At 36.7% G+C, this 25,969-nt stretch overlaps 3 protein-coding genes across 6 annotated transcripts; 2 read left to right on the plus strand and 1 right to left on the minus strand.

Moving 5' to 3' along the window:
- Positions 1–3,813: 3,813 nt before the first annotated feature.
- Positions 3,814–15,627, plus strand: LOC117622658 (kinesin light chain 3). 4 transcript variants are annotated; one of them, XR_004585014.1, is made up of 19 exons: positions 3,814–4,028; positions 4,145–4,252; positions 4,968–5,158; positions 5,264–5,368; positions 5,660–5,760; positions 7,827–7,905; positions 8,340–8,351; positions 8,435–8,500; positions 8,915–8,983; positions 9,061–9,117; positions 9,870–9,947; positions 10,720–10,817; positions 10,901–10,946; positions 11,616–11,743; positions 12,503–12,611; positions 13,575–13,637; positions 14,133–14,201; positions 14,689–15,005; positions 15,387–15,627. XR_004585014.1 is itself a non-coding variant. In XM_034353411.1 (18 exons), exons 1-18 carry the CDS (start codon positions 3,926–3,928, stop codon positions 14,887–14,889), a joined length of 1,683 nt encoding a protein of 560 aa, XP_034209302.1. In that variant the 5' UTR covers positions 3,814–3,925; the 3' UTR covers positions 14,890–15,145. The 4 variants fall into 4 exon arrangements, 3 of the variants coding, with proteins under 3 accessions (XP_034209302.1, XP_034209303.1, XP_034209304.1); XM_034353411.1 differs by lacking the exon at positions 15,387–15,627 and having other exon boundaries at positions 14,689–15,145; XM_034353412.1 differs by lacking the exon at positions 15,387–15,627 and having other exon boundaries at positions 14,136–14,201; positions 14,689–15,145.
- Positions 15,628–17,295: 1,668 nt separating this feature from the next.
- On the plus strand, positions 17,296–18,169 carry LOC117621852. Its single transcript, XM_034352397.1, has one exon. It carries the CDS (start codon positions 17,296–17,298, stop codon positions 17,956–17,958), a length of 663 nt encoding a protein of 220 aa, XP_034208288.1. The 3' UTR covers positions 17,959–18,169.
- A 3,648-nt stretch (positions 18,170–21,817) lies between these two features.
- Positions 21,818–25,544, minus strand: LOC117621563 (glutamine synthetase cytosolic isozyme). Its single transcript, XM_034352117.1, has 12 exons — positions 25,359–25,544; positions 24,412–24,451; positions 24,220–24,323; positions 24,047–24,095; positions 23,812–23,918; positions 23,572–23,659; positions 23,209–23,337; positions 23,011–23,085; positions 22,871–22,924; positions 22,668–22,705; positions 22,416–22,575; positions 21,818–22,310 (listed from the first exon to the last, which is right to left on the minus strand). Exons 1-12 carry the CDS (start codon positions 25,430–25,432, stop codon positions 22,158–22,160), a joined length of 1,071 nt encoding a protein of 356 aa, XP_034208008.1. The 5' UTR covers positions 25,433–25,544; the 3' UTR covers positions 21,818–22,157.
- Positions 25,545–25,969: the final 425 nt, after the last annotated feature.

The raw sequence follows: 25,969 nt of genomic DNA on the forward strand, positions 1-25,969 counted from the left end.
GAACTCGGGGGACATGTAGTCAGCCCGAGAACGCATATCCTCGCATCACATGGTTCAGGCGTCCTCGAAACTCATGGGGCATTGTCATAAATGACAAAGCTATTTCAAAGGCAGCTGTGGGGAAAAGAGGGGAGGGGGCGGCGGGGGGGAGGGAGAAGGGGGGAGGGGGGTGTACTCCTGTGATGAGTTTGAAAACCATATTCCGAAACTTAATCATAAACTTTCCCTTATTACACAAATCTTTTATAAACTTTCCAAAAATCAGTTTTCAACTACATTTAAATAATCCAGTATCACTCCGTCATATACTTTAATAATAATAATAATAATAATAAAAAATAAATAAATAATGTAAAATATTAACCCTTAGTGATCCCATATCCTTATTAACTCAATTTAAATCAATTTTTAATCAAAACTCACTTAGGCAAGAAATTCCAATTAAAATAGCGATGTACACTTCAAAACAAACGTCCATTCATTCCCTAATAAATATAGCCGAGACCCATGGCTCACCTTCACAACTCACCAATCAAGTATTCCATGCTCATCTATTCCATAACTTTAATTATTAAAATAATATCCAAGAATTCCTTAAGATACTATAAAACAAACTCATAATTCCAACATAATCAAAATAACTCAAATAATAGTCAAGACTTGTTTATGAGGTCGTTCTAGTACTTCTCGAAGGGAGGAACTACCTCGGAAGACTCACGGTCAACCGAGGGGTCAAACTACCCAAACTTGGTCAACCGGGCTCGCGGGGCCCACCACATACGATTTTCGATATGAGAGTTTCTACGGGTTCAACAAGGTTTACTATACATGTTCTTCAAGTTTGGTCCGAAAACGAAGGGTCGGATCACTCGCGATCGCACGTTAGGACGGTTATCGTTTAACCAAATTTTAAGTCATTGAATCGGAGCATCCGGGGCTCCGATTCCCAATCCACGAATTCCTACACGATCCTAGAGATATTTAGATCAACATATTGGAAAATGAAGTCGATCCAACGGTTTGAGCATATCAAACCTGGATAATGCCTAATATGCGATATTCGATCGATAGTCAAACAATAACCAAATTCAAATCCGAGCATACCGTCGTGCTCAGAATGACTTGAGGATCATTTTAGGATCAAGATGAACACCCAAACAGTGCCCACGCGTCGCCATACCCGCTGGACGCGTGTGAGTGTCTTGAGAAATTTCGATGATCGGAAAATCTCCAAACCGTTGATCAAGACCTATAGCTACATGATCAAGACAATGAATGGAGCAACTTTTGTTCTTAAACCATGGCCAAAAAGTGACCGGAACTTGCCGGAATCACGAGCCGAAAACCTGCCAAACTTTAAGCGATAAAATCAATTTCAAAATGCAGAAATCGATCCTAAATAACCAACCATCAGCTAGAACACATTGAGAGGAGTGCTTTGGTCTTCTTTAATGGCTCCTCAGTGCATTGAAAGTTTTGATGAGAATGATACTGCAACTGCTATAATGACATTGCTTGACGATAGATTTGAGCATGCGCTGAAAGGGCTTTGCTACAGACACAGTGGAACAGGTGCTGGACCAAGTGTTCCAGCAACTGCTACTTGTTTGGATGGGCTTTCGGTGGCTCTAGAAAGAGTTGGAAATGGTGCATTGATGTTGGACAGGCTTCGCATGAGAGCTTGCTTTGGTGAATCAAGATACAAGGCTGGACATGAGATGCTTGTGGCATGTAAGCTAAGAGCCCATAAGTTTAGCAAGAGAGAGAGTTGGAAAGGGAAAAGCTTGGAATTGTAGCTAGACTATATCTTCCTGCAGCCCTTGAATACTTCCAACAACTTGAATGGGTTTCTTGGAATAAAGAAAGTTAACTATGATGCTTGAATCTTGGGATGGTGACTTGTAGAATGTTTGGGTGCTATTTAAGGCTTGGCATGGTGTTCTAAGACAAAGTGAACAAAAATGGAAGGATTAAGGCCTAAAATTATAGGTGTTTTCGGCAGCTAGAGGATAGGCTTGCGATGTTTGGGTTTTCTCACCAAGAAGGTGATGACTATGGTTTCAACTTAGCTTAAGAGGATGAGTGTTTCAAATATAGGATAGGGCTTTTTGAGAAATAGAATGAGAAGATGGAAGAACTAGAGCTTGAATCTGGTGCTTACATGAGTGGGAGAGTATGCTTGCTCCTCTGCTTGCATTGGCTTTTTAGGATAAAGAAGAAGGAGATGGAAGGGAAGGTAATTGGGATTGATGTTTCCAGTAGTTAGAGGATAAGCTCGCTCCACTACTTTGGTTGAGTTGAGTCCCTCTACTGGGTAGCCAATGACCTCCTTTTATAGCGCTGGAACCTTTTTTTACCCTAGAAACCCTAGATGGTTTCTTCTCATTTGGCCAAGTCTTCTCATTTCTTTCTCTTCACTTTCTCCAATATGGCCTTAATCAGTGAAGTCTCCCTAAAATCAGCTAAATCCATGGCTATTGGGATAAAATATTTTGGTGCCCCAAAACCTTCATACAGTTGGACCTTGTAGAGGCTTCATTTCCAGGCAATGCTCCATCTTGGCTTTCCTTTATCTTTTCGTGCGTGAGCTTACATGGGTAAAGATGGGTAATGGTGATGAGCAAATGGAAAGGTTGAGGCTTATCTCTTCCATTAGCCTAGATATTTATGTGAATTGAATTTTAAGGGTTTCAGTTTCAATTAAGCAAGGCTAGTCCGATCTCAAGGGAAAAGATACTGGAATTTTTCTCTTACTTACAAATGTGTTGGGTTCAAGAAAGTGGACTTGGGTTTTGATGCTCCCAAGTAGCCCAAAACCTCCATCTTTTAAACCCTCAATGAGCCTTATGGACACTCATACCCATCCACACCACAACCTGCTGAACAAGCCCGAGGCATGTATGTGGCTTGGGCCCACTTAAGCTTGTCGGGTGGTTTGGCACTAAAGGGAGTCGCTTGGCATGGCATATTATTTGCGTGCTTATGCTTGGGCTATGTTGTATTGCAGTGGCTAGGGGCTGTGTTAGATAATGCTTGACGAAGAAGTGGGCTAGGTGAGCTCGAGCATGTGACATTGTTAAACTTTACACGTTTGCATGTGAAATTGGTAAACTCGTATCATGACCTCCCCACATGCCAAATTCTAGTCTCATTTGGCATGGTGCGAATATCTAAGCTTGTTTAGACACTTCGTAACTTATTTCATGGGCATCTCTGTCCCTTTTATAGCACAGTAATGAATTGGGCCTAAAATTATACACGAACCTTCTTTGAGATTTTTTGGGCCTCAACAAGAAGGTAGACTACATAATAACAACCAATAACGCTCATTAGTGTAGAGGTACTTGTCTAATCCCTAGAAATTAGCCCAATTTTTATATTTGTTTCATTCCTCATCATTAATAAACTACCATCAACTTCGTGTCAAAAAAAGAACACACATGCTTGAAAATAACTAGAAAAAATGAAGAATAACAAAAACACCGAACTTAGGTCCAAATTGGGCGAATCCAAATCAAACCAAATTGCACAACAATGATTTGTTTTGTTTTGATTTCACATGTGATTTTAGTTAAAATCAAACCAAACCGATTCAATATGGTAATTAATTTGACTACAGTTTGAGAGTAAATTCAATACAATCCGAACCTTGCTCTCCAATATTATCCACACACACACACAAAATCAAAATCAAAATGCTGTCTTTTTTTTTTCTTTTTTTTTTTATATAAAAATAAATATATTTTTTAATAATAATAATTATTATTTATTTCGGAACAGCTCTCCTGCTGCTGGTCCTTTAGGAAGAGAGGTTTAAGAGCGAGAGAACTAAAACCCACAAAGGTGAAAGCCACGTTGGTTTAATTTAAACCTCTCTCTCTGTCTCTCTGTCTCTCTCTCGCTCTGTAAAATAAGTGAGACGAAGATGTTTCTGCGACAAGCAGCAGCTAACCTGATCAAGAGGCGTTTCCGTTTACCCTCTCAAACTGTCTCTTCAACTTCCGGAACAACTACCATTCCACTCTCCAGTACGCAACTTTTCATCTTATGAATCTTATGATTTTAATCACCAAAGCAAGTTGACGTCAGCGAATACAATCAATTTGTAATTAAGGAAGGTGTATTGTTGCTGTTCTTGTTGCAGGCCGTACCAAATTTTCTTATCAATATCATGGTCCTAAAGATTTTAGTTGGAGGATGAATTATAGTCACAGGGACCCTCGTGTATGGCTTTTTCTATCTGGAAATGCAGGTATGTGACATCTCTTACAACCCATTTACTCTTGGAATATAATAAATGATAAATGAGATATGTTATGATTTTAGAGTTGGAATGAGTGTATATGCATGCTTAATCATTATATGCTGATAATTAGCATATGGGTATTTTGAAAAATCCGGTTAGAAGAACCCTCTTTTATGAGCCAATTTAAACGATGGAATTTTTATTGAAAAAGAGTTTCTACTTCTCTTTTCTGGAGGACTTATTATATCAGATTATCATGTCCCCCTTTTTTTTTATGCTTTATCTAGCTTAGTCTACCCATAATCTGATTAATGAAATACTTATTTATCTAATCCATATTCCAAAATTCATCTGCCTTAGGTTTTAGGTAAAGGTAAGATCATGTAGATGACCCCAACTAATAAGCATTTTGGTTTTTATTGAGTTGAGTTGTTTCTGAATTATTTTATTATCCTGGGGTATTAGCTGTTTTATGTGAATGTAATATTGTTGAATTATGTTGGGAAACCTGATTTTTTAAGCGCTTAAAATAAAGTATTTTATGTTGCAGGACATGCGAAATGTTTGTACTCTTAGCTACTTTATATACACAATTAGTCAGATAATTTTTGCAAGAAATCTAAGGCCATGTGGTGAAGTACCTCAGTATAACTTGGGGTTTGTTTAGAAAGACATAACCATATAACGTATGTTATCAATAGCTATTCTATTATCTTTGCAGCAATTATTTTTGCGATACATTCCAACACTGTCTTAGCAAAAGATGCATCAATTGAATCAAGTCCTGAAAATGACACCGAAGGGGCAGAAGCCATGGGATTACGCAAGATTGAGGACGGCTCTGTCATATCAAATATACATACTTCTAAGTGGAGAGTTTTTACTGATAAAGGGAGGGATTTATTCCTTCAGGAAAGGATTCTATGCCTACATTCCTTCGTTGGCTTACTTATTTTGTTTATTTGATAGTGTTTTTATCTTACCAAAATCTTTGGTTTATTTGGTTCCAACTGCTAGGGAAAATTGGAGGAAGCTGAAAAGCTTTTCCTCTTAGCTTTACAAGAAGCTAAAGAAGGCTTTGGGGAGAGGGATCCGCATGTTGCATCTGCATGCAACAACCTAGTACGCGCCTTATTACTGCCTTTATGATCAATTTTTCATTATGGTAGTCCTCCTTAAGTTCATGTGAGAATTGTAGATGACCAAAAAAGGAAGAATATGACGAAACTGTAAATACTAGGAATTAATTGATCCAGAAGCTTGATTGTTTATTGACAACAAGATTTAGGTTCTGGTTGTCATTTCTATCATCAAAGGAATTGTAAGTATTGTATACGCGCTTTTTTTTTCTTCTTTTTCTTGGGACCCTTGTATGTAATGACAAGTTATATTTTTCTGTTGTTATTGTTTCAGGCAGAGCTCTATAGAGTGAATAAGGCATATAATAAAGCAGAGCCATTGTACTTGGACGCCATCAGCATACTGGAGGAATCATTTGGTCCTGAAGATATACGGTATACTATGGATATTCTGCAGACTATAGCAGAGAATGCTTACACATTATTTAATGATAAAGATAAAATTCCGGTTTACCATTTCTTGTGTGTAACATTTGAAAGCACACTAAGTTGCATTTCTCTAGCTTCATAGCATATGTTGGCTGCGTTTAATTAATTTGTTGGTATAGGTTTTTTTTTTTCTGTTTTGCAATTAGTTTGATATGAACAGGAATTGAAATATCAATATTGATTGTATCTAACCTAGAAATCAATATTGATTGTATCTAACCTATAAATGAAGCATATGTAAAAATACATGTAGGGCAAGGAGAGGGTCTGAAATGAAAGTTCATTAGGTTGTAGTTCTCAGTGCATCGTATAGAGCTTCATGTAGGAGTGAGAACATATCATCAAAAGCAGTATTTGTTACAGGATTTTTTAGAACAAATTCAAGGCATTAGGTTGAACATAAACATAACTTAGTCAATACTCTACATGTCTCTCTTAAATTAGTAATACAGTTTGTGCTTCCACAGCATTAGTACACATTCATTATTTCTATACTACCTTTGAACATACAAGAGAATTCAAAGTTGTTATGATGATAGGGGGTCATTGATTTCAGGGACGTATGTAGGAACAGTTGAGATATAGAATGAGAAATTCTTTCTTCGAAGAAAATCGACCAATGATTGGACACTAGTGGTCTCAGTCTTTTCTTCAAGTTTTAATCAGTCTGGTGGTGTCCAATCAGCATTGCAGCTTTGATTTTCATTGTCCAGCTTCTTATGTGGTTTGAAAGTCAATGGTTTAGGAGTTAAAAAACTTAAGAACAGTGGGAAAGCTTATAGAAAACTGTGTAAGATTATAATTCTTGGTCTGTTTATTTTATGGGTATTTATATGAGCTTAGTCTTAGACTTTTTTCTAATAGCTTTCTAGAGACCTACTTATGTCTTCTTTGGTGCTAGAAGTATGTTAAGTGCTTTGTGATCTTTGGGGAATCACTATCTTACTGGAATAAGGAAGAGTTTGTACTTTTCATTAGCAATTATGTTTCCTTTGGTGGAATATTCGGTGCTATGAGTTGGAAATGAGGTTTGCCATTGCAGTTTGGTGCTGTATGTGTAAGTGAAGTGAGAAACCAATGGAACATCTATTGCTCCACTGTTTAGTTGCGAGGGATCTATGTTTATATTTCATTCATTGGGATCAATTGGTTTTTGCGTAAAGCAGTCTCAAAGTTTGGTTCTGGAGTGGTTGCTTTAGCAAGCACTGGTATAGGGAAATTGCAAAACCACTTCCCTTATGCCCGTGTTGTATTTGGAACAAACGAGATGCCATGATTTTCAAAGATAAGGAAAGCTTCCTATAGAAAAGTGATAAGGAAAGCTCAGGGTGACAGATGACGTTCAGATTTGCAACTTTTTCTATCATTGGCTGTTCTTGATGAAGTGTTGTCTTCATCTTTGAGGACTTTCTTTATTTTAGATTTTAGTCTAGAGTTTTCTGGGTTCTCTTGTATATTATCCCTTCAATAGAGAAGCCTTGATTCAATATTAACAAATTTATTACTTATCTAAAAGGGGGGAAAAAAAAAAGGAGCAACTTATGTGCCATTGTATGGGTGCTGTACTGCATATATTTTGATGGAAGGAACCGAAATAAGTATATTTTGTGCTATGGTGCATAACATAAAGTTTGTTTTCTATTCCTTTAATATTTCTCCTTAATCATGCAAGTCTGACAAAATTAACAATGACAGTAAACTTTGAAAAACAGAGTCTTCTGGTGTTATAAACGAGGGAACGATCTGAGAGGGTTAACATGAAACTAAAACTAAAAAAGGAAACTGTTTGATATTGTTTTTTAATTTTTATCTTAGGAATCATTCCAGACACATTTTCTCCCCTCTTTCACTTTTATCTTCTCTTTTATCACCATCCTCTCATTTTTCCGTCTCTATCTTTAATTAAAAATAAAAATCACATTCCAAAAACAAAAATGTTACCAACATGACCTAAACAATTATGTTCTCTATGATGAGTCACTAATCACTCATGCAAGATCACTTGTCCACAGAGTTGGGTCTGCCTTTCACAACCTGGGGCAGTTCTATATTGTGCAACGGAAGCTGGAAGAAGCTCGCGTTAGCTATGAGGTAATAACTTTAAAATCTTTTATCTCCAGTACATGTTTTGTTGTTATGACTATTGGTTCATCAACGGTGTCTATGTGGTCTTTTCTATCCTTTTATGTTTTGTTAATGTAGTATGTGATTGCTTTGAGGGTCATGCTCGTGATCTAGGGATATGGAGATTTTTGTATGTTTTGGCAGGTTTATCCAGAATTATTCTGACTGGTATGTTTTTTTTTGGTGCACCTAGTATATATGCATTTGATTATATTTCTGTGTAATAAAAGTTCGAGTTATTTGATTTGCCTCCTGCATCTCCTCCCAACATACCATCAGTATCATATCTTAAGCAAGGCATGGATAATGTTTGCATTGATTTGATAAATTTTTCCTATTTATAACTGCTGATCTTTTGCTGGTTTTCACATTTCTGCCCGATTGATGATACATTTGGACAGCGTGCTTTGAAGGTATTAGCCTGGGCTGTTTTTACATACATGTAGTAGTGTGAGTGTTTATGCTGCTAACTCATTGTTGTAATCACCTTTTTCAGATCAAGGCCCGTGTTCTGGGTCTTAATCATACAGATTATGCAGATACTATGTATCATCTTGGAACGGTAGTTTTTTGAATCCTTGCATGATAATACTGTTTGTACTACATTCTGTGTTAAGTTTATTGTGCTTCGAAGATATTCTCTTGATGTAGACATAGATTTTAATAGAGAAGAGAGAAAAGAGAAGAATAGTTAAGAGACAAAAAAGGGATGGAAGAAAGAGAAGTATAGAGCGTGTCAGACAACCGACCAGATCTGACTATGTTATGGTTTAACTTTTAAGGTCATATATGTCTGCAGCACACATTTGTTTCATTTTACATGTCGTAAATTTATAAAAGATATATCAGATATGAAGTTTAGATGTTTAATTGTTGCACTTGTGAGGGATTCGATGAGATAATGTGAAGTGTATCCAAACTTTAGTTTCTTACATATCTCGGTAACCTATGTAATTAGGTGTAGTTTTGACTGCAGGTGCTACAACTCCAAGGAAAAGGAAAGGATTCGGAGGCCCTTATTCAGGATTCTATTAGAATACTCGAGGTTAAGAACCACTAGAGTACTTTGTTCACTGTTTGAGCTTTAATATTCTTACTCCCAATTGTTGTTTGACTATATAGGATGGTGGCCAAGGGGAGTCAATAATGTGTGTCAAGAGAATGCGATATCTTGCTCAGGTTGTGTTTTCTTCCAGGTTGCCAGTTTCACTCTTGTTTCAAATGTAATTATATATGAGGATTGGGTGTATATGTCACGTGAAAGCTTGAATTGTGAGAGGAAGTCCTGTTTCTTAGAGGGTTGAACTAAATTAGTTTTATAACAAGTTAGTCCATCGCCATTTTGGAAATTCTTGGATATAACTGAACTTGTTTCCCTATGTAAAAGATTCAATTTTTAAAGGCTTGAAATCATTTGCAAATGAGGGTGCCTTCTGCTGTAGAGAACATTACCTTGATAAATATCTCTTTTCTATGTTTCAAACTCAATGCTTTGGTCTTAGGCTTCCAAGATTAAGTTCTCTCTTTCTCGTGAAACGCCCTGCTCGTTTATGATACCGGATTTTGATGGAATATTTAGCATTTTTCTAACAACTGTCCTAAAAATCATATAATGATTTGGTCCTTTATTATATCATTATATGACACTTCATAGAATCTTGAAGCCTTATATAAGTGTGCTTAGAAGAAAAAGAAAGCTTGATTGTGCTTTATTATAAATTATTTTACAAAATCTTCATCAAAAAAATTATTTTACAAAAAACCTTACAACATATTTTGATGTACCTTTTGCGGATTTGTCTTCATAGGACTCAGATTTTAATATTTGTACCTTTGTATAGGTTTGTATTGGACTTCTTCATCTTGCAATTAAGTGAAATTAAGTTCTTGCTTCTCTCTCTCTCTCTCTCTCTCTCTCTCTCTCTCTCTAGATATATATGAAATCCAACCGTCTTGAGGAGGCTGAGAAGGTACAAAGAAAGATTCTGCATATAATGGAATTGACAAAGGTTTGATATTTGATTTTTATCTTTATCTTTTTCATTGTATTTATGCAAAAGTTGGTTTATTCCAAACAGATTCTTACATACCATTTGGTGCATGCTTAAATATATGCATTTAGACAGCGAGATGTATGCACATCTTTTTGAGTAAATTACACTTCACACCCCTGAACTATGGGGATCATTTCATTTTTTACCCAAGTATCAAAACATTGCAATGTAAACCCTCAAGTTTGTGTTGTGATACAAGTTCAGCCTACCGACTGTTAAATTTGATGAATTTTGCCTACATGGCATATGTAGGCCCCCCTTTTTGATGATGAATGAGGCCAAAAAATAAATAAAAACCGAACAAGATGACTGAATATGCTAATGGTAGAAATTGGCCACTTATCTGATTACATTTGTTAAAATGGGAGTTGACTTTGGTGACGACGTCCTAGAATTGTTAAATGTCTTACAGCATGAGGCTTTAGGCTGTTTGAAAATCCTAAGCTCTCGTCAGTCATCAGTGTATGGGAAGCATGTGTTGAATATTTTAGCACTTTCATGAGTCATGTTTTTCCTTATCTTATAGCTTCACTGTCTGTCTTCTTCTATTTTCTTTTTTTGTCGGTATTTTTAGTTGGTGTTTCAAGGTGAGGTCGTTGATGTTCACATCTGCTGGTGAGGAATAAGTGCCTTACAGGAAGTTATAAATTTGGGTTGTGCGTCATGTTTGGCTATGTGGAGGAAAGAAATTTATTTGCTAAAGTTGTTTACTCTGTTTGCAAGGTAGGGATGGAATTCATTGGACACAGTAATAACAGCTGAAGGGCTCGCGTTGATCCTACAATCGGCTGGGAGCTTAAAAGAAGCTGAAGAGCTTCTTGAAAGGTAAAGAGCATTGTAATTGAAGATCAGAAAGAAGTGATATTCCATTGCTTGTTTGAGAATTTTGTTGACTAATTTCCTTGCAGGTGTCTTGATGCTCGGAAAACCTTACTTCCTGAAGATCATATTCAGGTTAATTGCTTTTGCATTCAGCTCATAAAAATATCCCCTATGCTGTGACAGATATATTTTGATTGCTTAGGATTCTTAGGAGAATTCATTATACTTCGTCTTATTTCATTATGAATACGTAGAAACATTTTTATTTTGTATTATGACAAATAAATTTTTTTTTTGGGCGTAAATCATGACTCTGTACGATACAAGATATTTTGACCTGGCTTCTCTTTTGCAACAATTAACTGCATCCATACCTCAAGATTTCTTATTATGCCCTATAATAATAGTTTAAGTTTCATGTTAGACTGACTTTTCAGTTGAAAAAGTAATGAAAAAGATTTTTAATACTTGGGGCCTTGGGTATATAGCAAATTTACGTATTTAAACCTCTACATGTTTATGTATTTACACAAGTTTGTGTCATGTTTGGATAGAAGGAAGAGGGTTGCAATGACAGACAATGCAGAACGTTGTTGCAAGCGGTAGCATAAATGAGAATGACTCATATAGTTGACCAGTTTCTTGGGATAACCTTTAGTGGATTTGATTAAATTTCTGTGTTTATTGAAATGTGAGCTGTCATTCTGTCAAAATTTTTGGGTTCTTTTTACCCATAATTCCATTAAAGGAAAATATAGCATACACTTTGCAACAGGCCTGATTTTCTGTGTCAATGGACAGATTGGTGCGAACATGCTTCACATTGCTAGAGTGGCAATGCTCAATTCCAACCAACTAAAGAAGGTGGACACTTCTAAAGCAATTTGTGAGCTTGAGAAGGCCAGAGATATTTTAAACGAGTCCATAAGGTTTGTTGTATTTTCTCATAAATTTTAAGGAAAAGAGTTTGTAACCATTCAAATGGAATCGAAAATCATGTGCTAATCAATATAATTGGAGTCCTCTGTAATTTACCCTTCAAAACAAAACCTATCATTTTTTTTCTTTCACTAGAATCTCTGATTACACTAAATTGTTCATTTTTGTTTTATCCTGAATTTCTATGCGACTTGCGAATCAGCTCTTTGTTATACTAGAGAGAATCTAATACTTTTTTGCAGTGATGATATTTCCAATTTACGTACTGGTTTCAGATTTGAATTTCTGTTTAATGCATGCAAACATTCCCACCTCATATGAAACTGCGAGTTTATCGAAGAATAAATAACATGTGTGAGTGGGACTCAAATTGAACTGTTTAGTCATCATATCTTACTAGGTTCTGTAGCATTAGGCCGTTAATAGGCTCATGAAGAGGTCAATTTTAATAGGATATTATTAATACCTATTTAGTTTTGCCTTTGGCTGAGGAGAGAATGTTAGCTTGTGAGATGTATGAAGACGTTAATTGGTACTTGGCATGTAGAGTATATTATAACTTATGTACTTTATACTTTGTATGTTTCACTCTTTCATTCAGTCAATATTGTATCACAAAGTAGTTATTATATGTTTCTATGCATGAAGTGTTTTCAAAATATTGAAAATATCACTAGACTAAACTTTGTTATTCCCATTTTATAAGAATTCATCTGTGTAAATGCTTACAGCTTTATTTTATGTAATAGGATAGCACGGTCTTCTTTAGATAAATCAATGAGGCAAAATAGAAAGATACATAGTTATGGAGCATCAGGTGACATTGGAAAGAATTTTCGTGTGGCATTGGTCATACTGGTCAGTTTTCTTCATCGCAAACAATGTATTCCTCATTGAATGTGGATTTTTCAGTATAATTTACCCTCTCTCTCTCTCTCTCTCTCTCTCTTCACACACGTGTTTTTCGTAATTTTATGCATGGATTTCTGAATGCATATCTCTGGTTCTGTTCTGTTAAATTAAGTCAAATGCATTGCTTGTATAAATTTGTAATTTGTATCTCTTATTTCTTTTACATTATTCACTGCTGGTATTACCAGATTTGAGAATCTAAACTAAAATGATGATTGGAATTCATGAAGTATGATCATATTGTAATTTCCTAGAAAAGAAGTATTCAAGAAATAATACAGTAGGAAATTTAGATATTGTCCTTTCTACACTTTATCATTGGAGAGGGTTAGATTATAAAATAATTACTATACCAATAATAAAGTAGGAGGATCAGAAATTAGGTAGAGTCCAAGTGAGGTGAGAGGAGTTATTAAATAAAGCAAGAAACGGATAATAAAAAGTGTTTTTCAGATATTACCCCAACTGCATTACATACTCTTTAAATAAAAAGCTATCAAACATACTTTTTGCTTAAGTTCTAAAAATTTTAAAAAAATTAAAAGCTGAAAAAACAAATTACTTATTGTCAGCCGGGCATAATTCTCTACTTCAAATTTAAAGAAAAACACAAAGTGTTATAATTCTCCGACCAATAAAAAAGTGTTATAATTCAATTAAAGAGTACTCTTTAGCTGTGCTTAAGGAGACTTTGTTCATTGCACATCAGCAACATGGATAATAAGTGTTCGTTACGAAAAATGATTTCACTACCATATGCTTATATTTGGTTATTGTGTTAATGTTAGGTGCTTCTGAGTGGATTTTATGTATAAGAGTGCAGTTATATTTTGTTATTATGTTAATGTTAGCACATATTTTGTTATAGACATTTTCCACTTTGGGTTTCATGGATATATTTACTTACAGTTGCAAGCGTTTGATGCTCTTGGCCTTTTAGCGATCACTAAGCAAGAGTTACAGGAGTCAAAGGTTAGTATCCAAAACTCTAATGGTCATGAAGAACTAGTGTGTGCTCATCACAAATTTGAAGATGATATGGTCATAAATTGGCTGGTTATGGTACAAATGAGTTGTAGAAAGTAATTGGCCATTAACCATAAGCAGCTGATTTAAAGTAATGGCCCCAACCATAAGCAGCTGATTTATAAATACATTTTCAAATTACATTTTCCATCAAGATTCAAATTGGATGCTTTCATGTAACTTCTTTTTGAGTACTCGTTGAGGCCTGAGCAGCCAATTTATAATGACCTCAAATAACCTCTTCAGATTACAGTTTCTGTTTCTGTTAGGCATTAGCTTTCGCATACAGTATTAATCATCTAAAGATTTAATAATGACCCTAATACTTATTTCCTACAGCTCATTAGTACAGTGAAGAAAAACTGTGATTTGCACGCACTTTTCATCTTATATTCTGCTAATTCAAATTTGCTGACCTATTACTTTGATTGCATAACTTAGCAGGATGAGTGTTTACCTAACTCCGAAGCTGAGAGTGCACTATTAAGATGCATTTCTACTTACAAAGAGGTACCCTTTTCCGAGAGTATTTGATGTTCTTTTTTCCAGCTCTGAAACAATATTGGTATTATAACTGCTCATAGGCGCTTTTGCAAGAAGCCTTGTTATTAGAAGCACATTGAAATTTTATTAAAAATCCAAAAGAAGCACTTGATTCTCCAGAAAGCATTTTTATGGCCCATAAACATTTTTAATTTTATGTCAAACACTATTAGAAGCGCTTTTAGCTATTTCAGAAGCAGGTTCAAACAAACCATGTTAGTAACGCAAGAAAGTGTAAAGTAATAGGGTACTAACTAATGGAAAATACTGTGGGAAGTCAGTGGTACACTTCGTGTAGTTTGCCTTTTAAAATTGTGCCCTATTTCTTCACATTTTTATTGCAAGACTATTGTGACATCGTTTCACCATAAACATCTTAGCCTTAAATTTTTCAAAGTTTGATATGCCTTACAATTGTGTTTGCTTTGTTATTTATTTGTTTATCTATTTGTAGTTTGTAACTGAGATGTCAATTGCGGAGTTTCCTGAAGTAAAGGCAGAGTATCTTAAATGTTTGAAGCATCTTTTGAGCTTAAATGGTAATAGCACCACCCAAACATCACAGCGATCTACCAGAGTCAATTTGCAAGATTTGAGAGATGAAATCAAGCGTCTGGAACTTCAACTTTCTCCTTCTAGGAATCGTAAAATTTAAGCAGCCGCCGGGCTGCCGATTCTTGTCGCAGCAGCGGTTACAGCCCCACGTGAATGAAGAAAATCCCCTTTGTAGTTAAGCCAATTAGCACCAGCTATATCTCTCAATCAGTGTTGGTATAAATTCCAGTTTCCGTGTATTTTAGTATTGGCTTTACTTTTGGTTTAAGTTTGATTTATTTCTAATTTATTTTCAGCAATACTAATTCTGATGCAAAACCTATATACCATTACCATTGCACCTACTTTTGCTCAAATTCGAAATTTTTTGGAAGTTATGTTTAATGTTCATGTACTTACAACTCGACCGGGTGATTAATACTAAACTTTAGGGTTATTCAAAATTAATGTTAGGAAGATATGTTAAAGATGTAGCGATATTTTGAATCCACAAGGATTAAACTCTTCTTAAACCAATCACGTCTCATAACACGTATATTTTCGTGACATACAAGTTTTTCTCATGGCACTTTTCAGCTTGATTTGTCCTCATCACAGGTGCTACGAAGCCTTATGCGTGACAGGTGGCGGTTTTCTAGCGTTGATGGGACTTTGGAACCACTTTGTTGGTGTTTTGCTCCATTTTGTTTTTTTGTTAAACCAACTGCTTTTCAATTCGGAATGTTTCTGTTTGTCCTATTTTCTAACTTAGCACAATTCACTCTTTAATAATATGTACTCCCAAGTTTTGGAATTTGGTGGGACTTCGGAATCATTTGGCCTGTGTTTGTTGCTTCAACTTTTGCATTTTAGGCAAACCAAGTGTTTGTTTGTTTGTTTGTTTTTACCCAAGTTATGATGGAGAGTAGGTAAACTCACACACACATGGTGCTTAAACTCAGAATCACTTGGAAGCACATCAAGGTCTGGGTCAATCCACCTAGCATCTCATTGGTGCAAACCAAGTACTAATAGATGGTTTGGATTGTTGAAAAAAAAAAAAATCGTAAGGGACCCTAAAAAGTGTCCCTCAAATAAAATTATTTTAAGGATCCTTCAATAGAAGGGGACTATAAATATATAGGGATCCTTCAAATAATTTTATTTGAGGGACACCCTTTGGGGTTCCCTACGATTTTTTTTCAACGATCCAAACCATATAATTTTTAAGTCTACATTCATAATCATCCTTGCAAAAAATTAGACAAATCGGAAACTGTTTCGACATCCAATTATGTCCTAAAAAATCAATGAACACGATGCTTCAAGAAAGTATTAAAATTTTAATAACTCAATTGAGTGGTCAAATGATATCATATTCAAGTGATTTTTTTGTAGAAATCTATGAATGATTATCTAATGATTATCTAAAAAATAGACAGTTTGGAATAGTAAAATACAATACGGAATGGGCCCTACAAGAGTGTCCCTTAACTAAGATTTGAGGGATCCCTTAATAGAATATATATATATATGTGCGTGTTTTTTTTTTTCTTTCATTCTATTATTGTTTAGGATATCAAATGTTTAATTGGTCATTTAGAGGACGTTGAACAAAAGCATATTTAAAGAGAGTCCTAGCATCCGTGTAGTGTGTGTGAGTTTAGTATGATATCGTCCCTCTCAATAGGAAAGGTCCTCAAAAAAAGAAAAAAAAAAAAAAGAGTCGATTTATTGGCATACATAGTATAGTATTAGTAATACACATATCATAATATAAGTGAATTATGAAACCATGGAAAGGTGTGACTATCACACTAATAAGAATTATTAGTGTTGTAATCTCTAGGTTTATTTTTTGTAGCCAAAAAAAAAAAAGGAGACATTGGAAACTTCGTGCACAATACTACACGTTGCTGCAGCTTCAACCATGGCAATTGAATGGTAATCACGAGCATATCGTAACGGAGAAGATTAATTATTATCCAATGCCAAGCAATGGCGTGCCGTAATTGCACCTAGTTTGTTGGATATATGTAGCAAAACTTTCATGTCACGGTCTAAATCATTGTGCGTGTCTATTTCTTACCTCAGCACAAATGAGAAGGAAACAGATGCAAAAGTAATTGTCTTGTAAGAAAAGAGACATACACAAAGTTACAAACACCCTTGGAAGTTATTTTGGACCCCAACTTTCCACCCACCATAAAGCTTTCTAGACTTCTAGGGACCCCAATGCCCATTTCCATTGAATGATCGTATTCAATTCTGACAATGCTAGCTGCAGGACCAAACTGCACCCAAAGATGCAAACAGTCGCATGAGATTTCGTACCCCTTACTTTGGAAAAATGATAAAGACAACTATACAAAAGATTAAAACAAAAACCAAAATTGCTATCGTTGTAGCGTGGAACTTTCTTTTCCCACATATTTCTAAAACCCCCCTATGTGTCCATTCATTTTCCATGCAATTAAGTTGCACCCCTTATCCCCTATTATAAAGTCGTAAACTCTAAACATTCATCATGGAGAGAAGAAAGAGTAGGAGAAGCTGCAATGATAAATTGGCATTAGTAAAGGCAGCTGCATGGGCATGGTTTCAACATGGATCCGGGACCGACGGCAAACCAGTTATGCCGGAATTTGATGTCAGAAGGACTTGTCATGCTCCTTACAAACCATCCAGGTACAAGCTAGAAGCTATGTTGATTTCTAATATTAATAAACAAGGCATGGAATTTGAAGGGTTGAAATCACCAAGTGTTGTTGAGAGTATCTCTGATCATTCGCTTCTTGATACATATGAAATTGAGAGTATTTCCCGGAAATTGGATCAACTTATAGAGTCTAATGGTGAAGGCAAACTGTCTAAGGGGTTCCTAGCTGGAGATGTTCTTGGTAGAAACAAGGCCAAACCGGGAGGCAGAGGCTCAAACTCTGACCTTGAGTGCGGAGATAAATGTTCGCTACCACTCAAATTACAAGCTCCTAATCTTGTTGAAGATAATCGTCGACAAGGAAGAAGTGAGTCACTAATGGATGGTAAAACAAATGGGAGGAAGAACAAGAACAAGAACTTTACAGGGTTTTGGCATAGGCATGCAGCAATATGTGGCAGAAGTGATGATGTTCTAAACACAAAAGCTTTCGTGGTTAGTCGTCGCCGGCCGGGGGAAAAGGGTGTATAGTACCGGTGGTTAAGGTGGCCAACTGTCGGCCGCGGGCCACGCAGGCCTTGTGATCAATTGGAACATTAAGTTTTTTCTTTGCTTTGGTCGTTGGCTGTGTAATACTTTGTCTACAGTTAGCTCAACTGTCCTTGAATGCTTCACTTAGTTTTACTAGTTGTCAAGTTTCAACATATATAATACAAACGCAACCGATATCCAATTTTTTGAAGTATTTGTCTCTAGTAGATGAGGTTTCCAAAGTGTTTATGATCGCTGCAATTTTTTATTTGAGGATCCCTAAATTAAAGATATATATATATATCTCTAATTTGAGGGACATCCTTATAAGGCTCACTTTCGTATATATAAACATTCAAATAAGAGAATAATTATGTATATAGCTAGCTACAAGTCATTGAGGAGGCATGAAGAAATTGTAGGAGCTTTTTTTGTTCCAGCAACTACAGATGAATGGGCTTGGGCTGTTGTAAAGAGCAAATAAGTGGACTTGCCCTTGTGTCTGAGTTCAAGAATCAAGCCTCAAGAGTGCCTTGAAAGGTTCATGGAGCCTTAAGAAACACTTTAGCTTCCTTCACCAACAAAACCAACAGTTGCTTACAGATAAATATTTAGGCTTGGCTTGAGAGACTTGTGGCATGAGAGCTGAGCATTCATGAGTTTAGCATGAGAGAGAGAGAAGGCTTGGATTTTCTATAAGAAACAGAGGTTCAAAGTAAAGGGAGAGGGAGATTTGTGAGGATTTGTTGAGGGAATGGAGGGAAGGATGAATGTGGAAGAATGGGTGGCTTTAGCAGATTTCCAGCAGCTTGACAAAAGCTTCGTCAGACTCTTGGGTGGCTTGTCAGAAGAGAAAAAGGGGGGAAAATGGAAGAATAGAGCTTGAAATCGAAGGGTTCCAAAGGTGAAAGGTGATGCTTGCTCTCTCTGGATGTGTTTATGGGAAAGAGAGGAAGAAGATGGAAGAACACAACTTGAAATTGAAGCTTCCAGCAATGAGTAAGGATGTTACTCGCTCTGGATCTCCTGTTTTGCTGGGTAGAAGGTGCCTCCTTTTATAGGCACTAGAAGCCCTTAATTTTATCAAGTCTTCTTGTCCATTTTTCCTCACTTTCTTCCATTCAATCATCTTTGGTGAAATCTGTAAGATCCCACATCAACCAAAGGAGAGGGGGTGATGTGCCTTATATGTGCACACCCGCATCCATCTAGCACGAGGTCTTTTGGGAGCTCACTGGCTTCGGAGTCGTAAGAACTTCGAAGTTAAGCGAGTTGGGGGCTAGAGCAATCCCAGGATGGGTGATCCACTGGAAAGTTGCTCGTGAGCTCCCAGAAACAAAACCGTGCAGGCAGTGAGGGGGGCCCAGAGCGGACAATATCGTGCTACGCCGGAGCCGATCCCGGGATGTGACAATTTGGTATTAGAGCCACTCTGCCGTGTGGTGCGAGTGTGCCGACGAGGACGTCGGGCCCTTAAGGGGGGTGGATTGTAAGATCCCACATCAACCAACGGAGAGGGGGTGATGTGCCTTATATGTGCACACCCGCATCCATCTAGCACGAGGCCTTTTGGAAGCTCACTGGCTTCGGAGTCGTAGAAACTTCGAAGTTAAGCGAGTTGGGGGCTAGAGCAATCCCAGGATGGGTGACCCACTGGAAAGTTGCTCGTGAGTTCCCAGAAACAAAACCGTGAGGGCAGAGAGGGGGGCCCAAAGTGGACAATATCGTGCTACGGCGGAGCCGATCCTGGGTGTGACAAAATCTCCCCAACCCTAGCACATAGGAGTAGAGCTTTTTGGGGTTCCAAGACTTTCCTACGGCTGGACTCCTCCATTTGGGTGAGGCGCCTCTTGCTTTTCCTTTCTTGTTTTCCCACCAGAGCTTGCAGAGGAAATAATGGGTAAGGGTGCGAGTCAAAAGGTGATTTACAAGTGTTGTGGGCTATGGTTATTGGATATTTTCTAAGATGTTTGGGCCTTTTCTTAAGGTGATGGGCTATTGGGTTTTCTCTCTCATACTTAACCATATGTTTGTGCTTAAGGAATGGGCTTAAGTTTTGGTGCTCCCAAGCAGCCCAAAACTTCCACTCCTTGGACCATCAATGAGCCTCGTGAATACTCGTAACCATCCATACTACAACCCGTTCAGTAAGCCCCAAGCATTTGTGTGGCTTGGACCCACTTAAGTTTGTTGCGTGGCTTGGTGCAAAAATAAGGATTTTTCGCTTGGCGTGGCGTGTTATTTGGCGTGCTTGTGTTCTAGTTTTGCTATTTTGTAATGGCTATGGCCGGGCCAAACTGGCGCTTGACGTGATAATAAGCATGGGTTCATAGAACCAGTACATTTTACGAGCCTGTTACTACCTTTCTGTGTGGCATGTTACATATTTGCTTGGCGTGGCAAGTGTGCAAGCGCATATGACGAACTCTTGCATACCTAAGTCGGGTTTGTTCCCAAGTTAGGTGTTATACTGGGCTAGAAATATATTTGGGGCCAACCTTAGATTTTTTGGGCCTCAACAGAAATATACAAAAATTGTTATGCCTTGAGGGGTAGTTAAAAAAATGTCAAATATGATTATGATATGCCAGGCAGGATCTAGAGTGGACGCCCGCTTTGTAAAAAAAGTGCACACATCATATTCTTGGTCGATCCAATATAATTCAATTATTAAAACTATTTATCTATAACCAAATTAGACAAATTGAAAATCGTTTAGTCATTGAAATTTTGCAAACAAATACACTTCAAATGACTAGGATGGTAAGCGGTTAAACGATACTCATTTAGTAGGGATATTTATTGAAAAAATTGACCTAAAACAATTATCTCAATCATTACACCTCAAGTTGGAGGAAAATTTTAACTAGTTTATTAAAATGTGGACGTACACTCTTGAACTTTGTTGGTGATTCATAACTTATGTGTTTAGAAGAATAGTAAAGATATCATATTGTTGTATCACATTGTGTATCATTGATGGACCCTACTTCTATTAGAGAGGGAGTCCATAGGATCTGTCTAGTATGACTCATTTATTTACGAGAAGGGACATTAAAGAAAGGAAAAAAAAGACAATTATGGGCGCAGCATATGAGGGGGACTTGGTATAAAATCCCTACCCTTCCTTTTCTCCGTTAATTTTTGTATTATTATTTTACGTGAAGATCATGTCAGCATTAAGACAATTTGGTTTGTTGGTTGTTTTGCTTTGTAATCTTCAGACATTTTAATGTTTGTGTTGAATAATAGTAGCTAACCATAACCTTAAATAATTTATTAAGGGGGCAGATGAGGGCCTCAGGTCTTTCCGAATGGGGTGAAACCCTTTTGACAACCTTCCCTCTCCTAGCAATCACCACCCCCGACTCCTAAGATTTGGCAACAGTCAATCGCCACTCTCGGACAAATTTTGAATACAACTGATATTGCAGTGTTTAATTTTCTGAAAATGGCCACTCAAGCTCTAGCCTAGGTTGAGTTTTATTCGGTCAATACGGTTTTTTTAGACTCAGTTTGGCTCGACTCACTGGTTTAAATGCCCACCCACCCCTACTGAAAAGTAACTGACATTAACGTTATGGGAGGAATTGCGTTGAGCATTTCTAGTGATATCATTTTCTTAAAATGGCGTTGGCGGAAGTAGAAATACGTGGCAATAGTGCTGCCACTAATCTAGAGTGGAGTAGAGAAGGAAAAGTGGAATAAGAGGGTGCTTTGACATTGCCGCCGAACGGGTGGAAAAATAGGAATAGCTTGCGACAATAGCACTACAGATCTAAAATACAAGGGCCATCAATTGTATCATATCGCTCAAGTTATAATGCAGCAAGTTGCAGAGCTGTTGAGAAATAAAACATGACCAGAACCAAATGGGGAGGGAGATTATATTAAAATTACATTATATAAAAACAAAAATCCCAATTAAAACCAGCCCTTTGAAACATGTTATCCATATCAGATACTTATTGAAGACAATGGGCATAATCATGAGGCAATGAAGCAATGACCTCATCTTGGCACCCTTTAATACAGGGGAAAACAAAAAAAACGCAATAAAAATTGAAGGGCAAGGCTAATTCTAGTAAGTAGCTAAGACACAGAAGGATCCTGCTAAAAGGATCTGGTAGAATACATTTCCAACCCCATTGAAGGATACGGTGATATTGTCACAACCACAGGTGTGTAGCTGAGAGAGCTTATGGCTTCCTCAGAAGGGTGGTTTCTGCAATCAAAGAAGTGACAACATATGGATCCATGTTCGAAGCCGGCCTCCTGTCCTCGAAATAGCCTTTGCCCTCTTTCTCTGTGTCTCTTCCAACACGGATTGAGGCCCCACGGTTTGCAACACCCTGTCCATCATTTGACAGTAATGAAAGTGAGCAACTGTTTATATAACAAAGAATACAATTATGAAATTAAGGACACAAAAGAATTAAGGTTGTTTTTAGTTTTACCCATTTGAAAGTGTTGATATCAGCTGTTTCGTGCTTTCCTGTTAAACGGCGTTCATTGCCTTCTCCATATGCAGCAATGTGTTCTTTGTGCCTTAGTCCCAGCTTTTCAATTGCTTTCTTGATGACTTCATAGCCTCCATTAGCTCTCATGGACTTGGTACTGAAATACAACAGTTCAGATGTCATCCTATAGGAAAACAATAGTTTGACCAAGACAGGCAAATCCTAGAAAACAAAGAATTGGCATTATACCTGTAATTTGTGTGAGCACCAGCTCCGTTCCAATCACCCTGGTGTTAGAAATACCAAGGGATTCAAAAATATATATATCAGTACGCAAACCAAGTTCAAAAAAATGTGCCAGTATTGCGAAGTTCAGTTGCCTCTTATTATGTAATGGAACAAGTAAATTGAAATAAAAGATACTGTATTTAACATAGAGGAAAATATGTCACCTGGATTGGCTTGGGATCAAAAGAAAGCACCACCCCAGCAATCTCTGTGATCCTCTGTGAACATAGGAACCAAAAATTCATTGACCAACAGCTTTATGTAATACTATCGGTTTATTATGCAATCAAGCGTCTTAAGTTACCTCCAAAATGTAACGAGCAGCCCATAGTTCATCTCCCGCGGATATGCCGACAGAAGGACCAACTTGAAATTCCCACTGTATTATATGAAGTTTGATGGATTAGATTTGGAAAATACTTTAAATTTGAAACAAAAAAGGAAAAAGAAAATATAAGAAGGAAGATTAGAAATATATAAATAAATAATTTGTGAATTTTACCTGGCCTGGCATGACTTCACCATTGATCCCACTAATGTTGATGCCTGCGTACAGGCAGGCCTTGTAATGCGAGTCAACAATGTCACGCCCAAAGGCTTTGTCAGCACCAGCAGCACAATAGTATGGCCCCTGTTGAGCAATAAACGACATTTTAAAATTGTGTTCTTGTAACAATGTGAAAAAATAAAATAAGAAAAAGAAAGCCTAATTAACATCACATAAGAATGTACGTCGAAGGAATTCTTAAAGTTATCAAGTTTGTGCCAGCATCAAGTGACAATGACATGTAAGTATTCGGAAAACTCGTGAGCATAAAATATAACAATGAATCTAAAGCCTTAGAAAGAAAGCAACATCCATTACCTGAGGTCCTGGATAACCACCAACAGGCCACCCAAGCGGCCAGTTGACATCTTTCTGCAACAAGGTGTACTCCTGTTCAATGCCGTACCTGTTTTCCAGATTTCAGTGCACAAAATTCAAATACAGAAAATACATGAATAAACAGAAAAAACGTGTACATAAAAAGCATACTAACCATGTGTAATGGAAGACCAAGTTATAAATAAAAAAATAAAAACAGTAGCATGAGAAAAAGGATACCAGGGTACTTCAGCAACAACATCAGGATGGCTGAAAATCTTTGCAGCAGCAGCCCTCTTGTTTGTTGGAATTGGTACTCCAGCGGGAGTGTAAGCATCGCATATTACCTAATTTAGATCATCATTGAGAAACACAGATGATTTTAGACAGGGAAATAATAAATAGATCACAGCAGACCATATCTCCAATGAATTGAAAAGCAAAAAGAAAATAATTGGAGATCAAGATAACTCACCAAAATATTGTTGCCTCTCCTAAATGGATCCTTGAAAATGGCTTGAGGGCTGTTTCATTTCATGAGAAAGAAGAAGAAATATAATAAATACCCATAACCCAGATTAAAAAATAAAACAGAAAACTATTAGAAGCAGATCCTAACAAGCAGTAAGAAAAATTAGAAGAGCTTACTATAAGATGACTTCACTATCTTCTCCAGGGGCTTGGCCAGTGCTGGAACCATCATAATTCCACTTGGGAAGCTTTGAGGGGTCACTAACGGGTCCTGGCAGAGTCTTCATACACCCAAAAAAAAAATTACCATTTGAATTAATTAACCAAACAAGATTACACCACTAGAAAATAAACAAGAAAATTAATTACCCTTGCTTTGCTTCTGAGGTCCATACCAGATCCACCAATCCTGTTACAGTAATTAAAAGTTAAAAAAATTGGAATTAAATTTAAAAGAAAAATAAACATTGAACAATATATTCAAGCTAAAGAAATCCCAAGTAACAGCATAATTAAGCTGAGAAGGATTAACAAAACAGAGAATACCAATCATTAATCAAAGCTCAACAACCAAACCAAGAAAGATCGTGACACTCCACGGAAAAGATATAATAATATAAAAGTATGAATTAATATTCTGAAAAACTGTTGAATCTATATGCTATGATATAAAGAGCAAAAGCTGGATTCTTAGCTCACCCAACTACAAAATTTACAAGCCATATCTTTCTAAAATAAATAGGAGAAAGAAGAAGACTTTGGAATCTCAGGAACCAAATAGAAAAAAGAAAAAGGAAACAGGACTCTAAAAACTTATTATTTTGGTCACAATGAATAGGCAAAGAAGAAGATCAAAACTCACAAAAGCTCTAACAACAAAAAAAATAAACTCAGAAAGAATACAAAGATTCCCACACAAGAAATCTCGTATGACAAAAAGTACACCAACCCCAATGGATTTCAAATAATCCATAGAAAAATAGAATAAAATTTAAAAAAAAGAAAGAAGGAAATCAGATATAGGGCAGAACTCGACATCCTATAACTCTCACTTATCTCTCAGCAGCAAAACAGAGAAAGGGAAAAGATTTTGACAATAAAACAAAACACAACTTGATCATTTGACCTCATGTCAAGTGGTCGATCAAAAGAACAATACACAAAACCAAAGCCAACCTATTTCCTTATTCATCAAAACAAGCAGACCTATTTGCATACATACAAAAATACGTACAAATACGCACAGATACGTATACCATGTTCAAGCATGGAAAACAGAGGAAGAGTCAGAGGGAAAAGGAGAAAAAGGGGCTGACCATATGTACTCTGCGATCACCTTCTCGGTGGAGTCTGAGAGGTCAAGGTTGATGAGATCTGAGAGCAGCGACATAGTTGAAGAGAAGAAAACACACACAGAGCAAAAGACTAGAAATGAAGACTCTCTCTCTCTCTCTCTCTCTCTCTCTCAGCAAATGAATTGTATACTGAAACGTAAACAGGGGAGGCGTGCTATCTTTATAGTAGGTTTCTCGGTATTCTGAATATAAAAGGAATCTTATATTGTTAATTGTGCATTATAAAACAGAAAATAATTCCAAAAAAAAACAGAAAATAATTCCAACCCAAAAAAAACAGAAAATAATTAGTTGTTTTTTAATTGAATTTTGTGTTGGGAAAGATTAACGACTAATAATTATTTGCTAATTTTACCTGGGAGTGGCCATTTTCAGAAGGACAAAAAAAAAAAAAGATTCTGATAAAATAACTGATCGTGGAGAATCAAATCAGAGGGGTCCACGTTGTTTAAGATACAAGCCAAATGCTGACCGGCTGCTTGTTTCGGTCTTAATAAGAGTTGAAAAAGATTTTGCTGACCAATTTGAAGCCTAACTTCTTGTTTATAATACCTTTTTTCATAATAAAATTC

Source organism: Prunus dulcis, chromosome 3 (genome assembly GCF_902201215.1).
Source record: "Prunus dulcis chromosome 3, ALMONDv2, whole genome shotgun sequence".
NCBI classification, from domain to species: Eukaryota; Viridiplantae; Streptophyta; class Magnoliopsida; order Rosales; family Rosaceae; genus Prunus; species Prunus dulcis.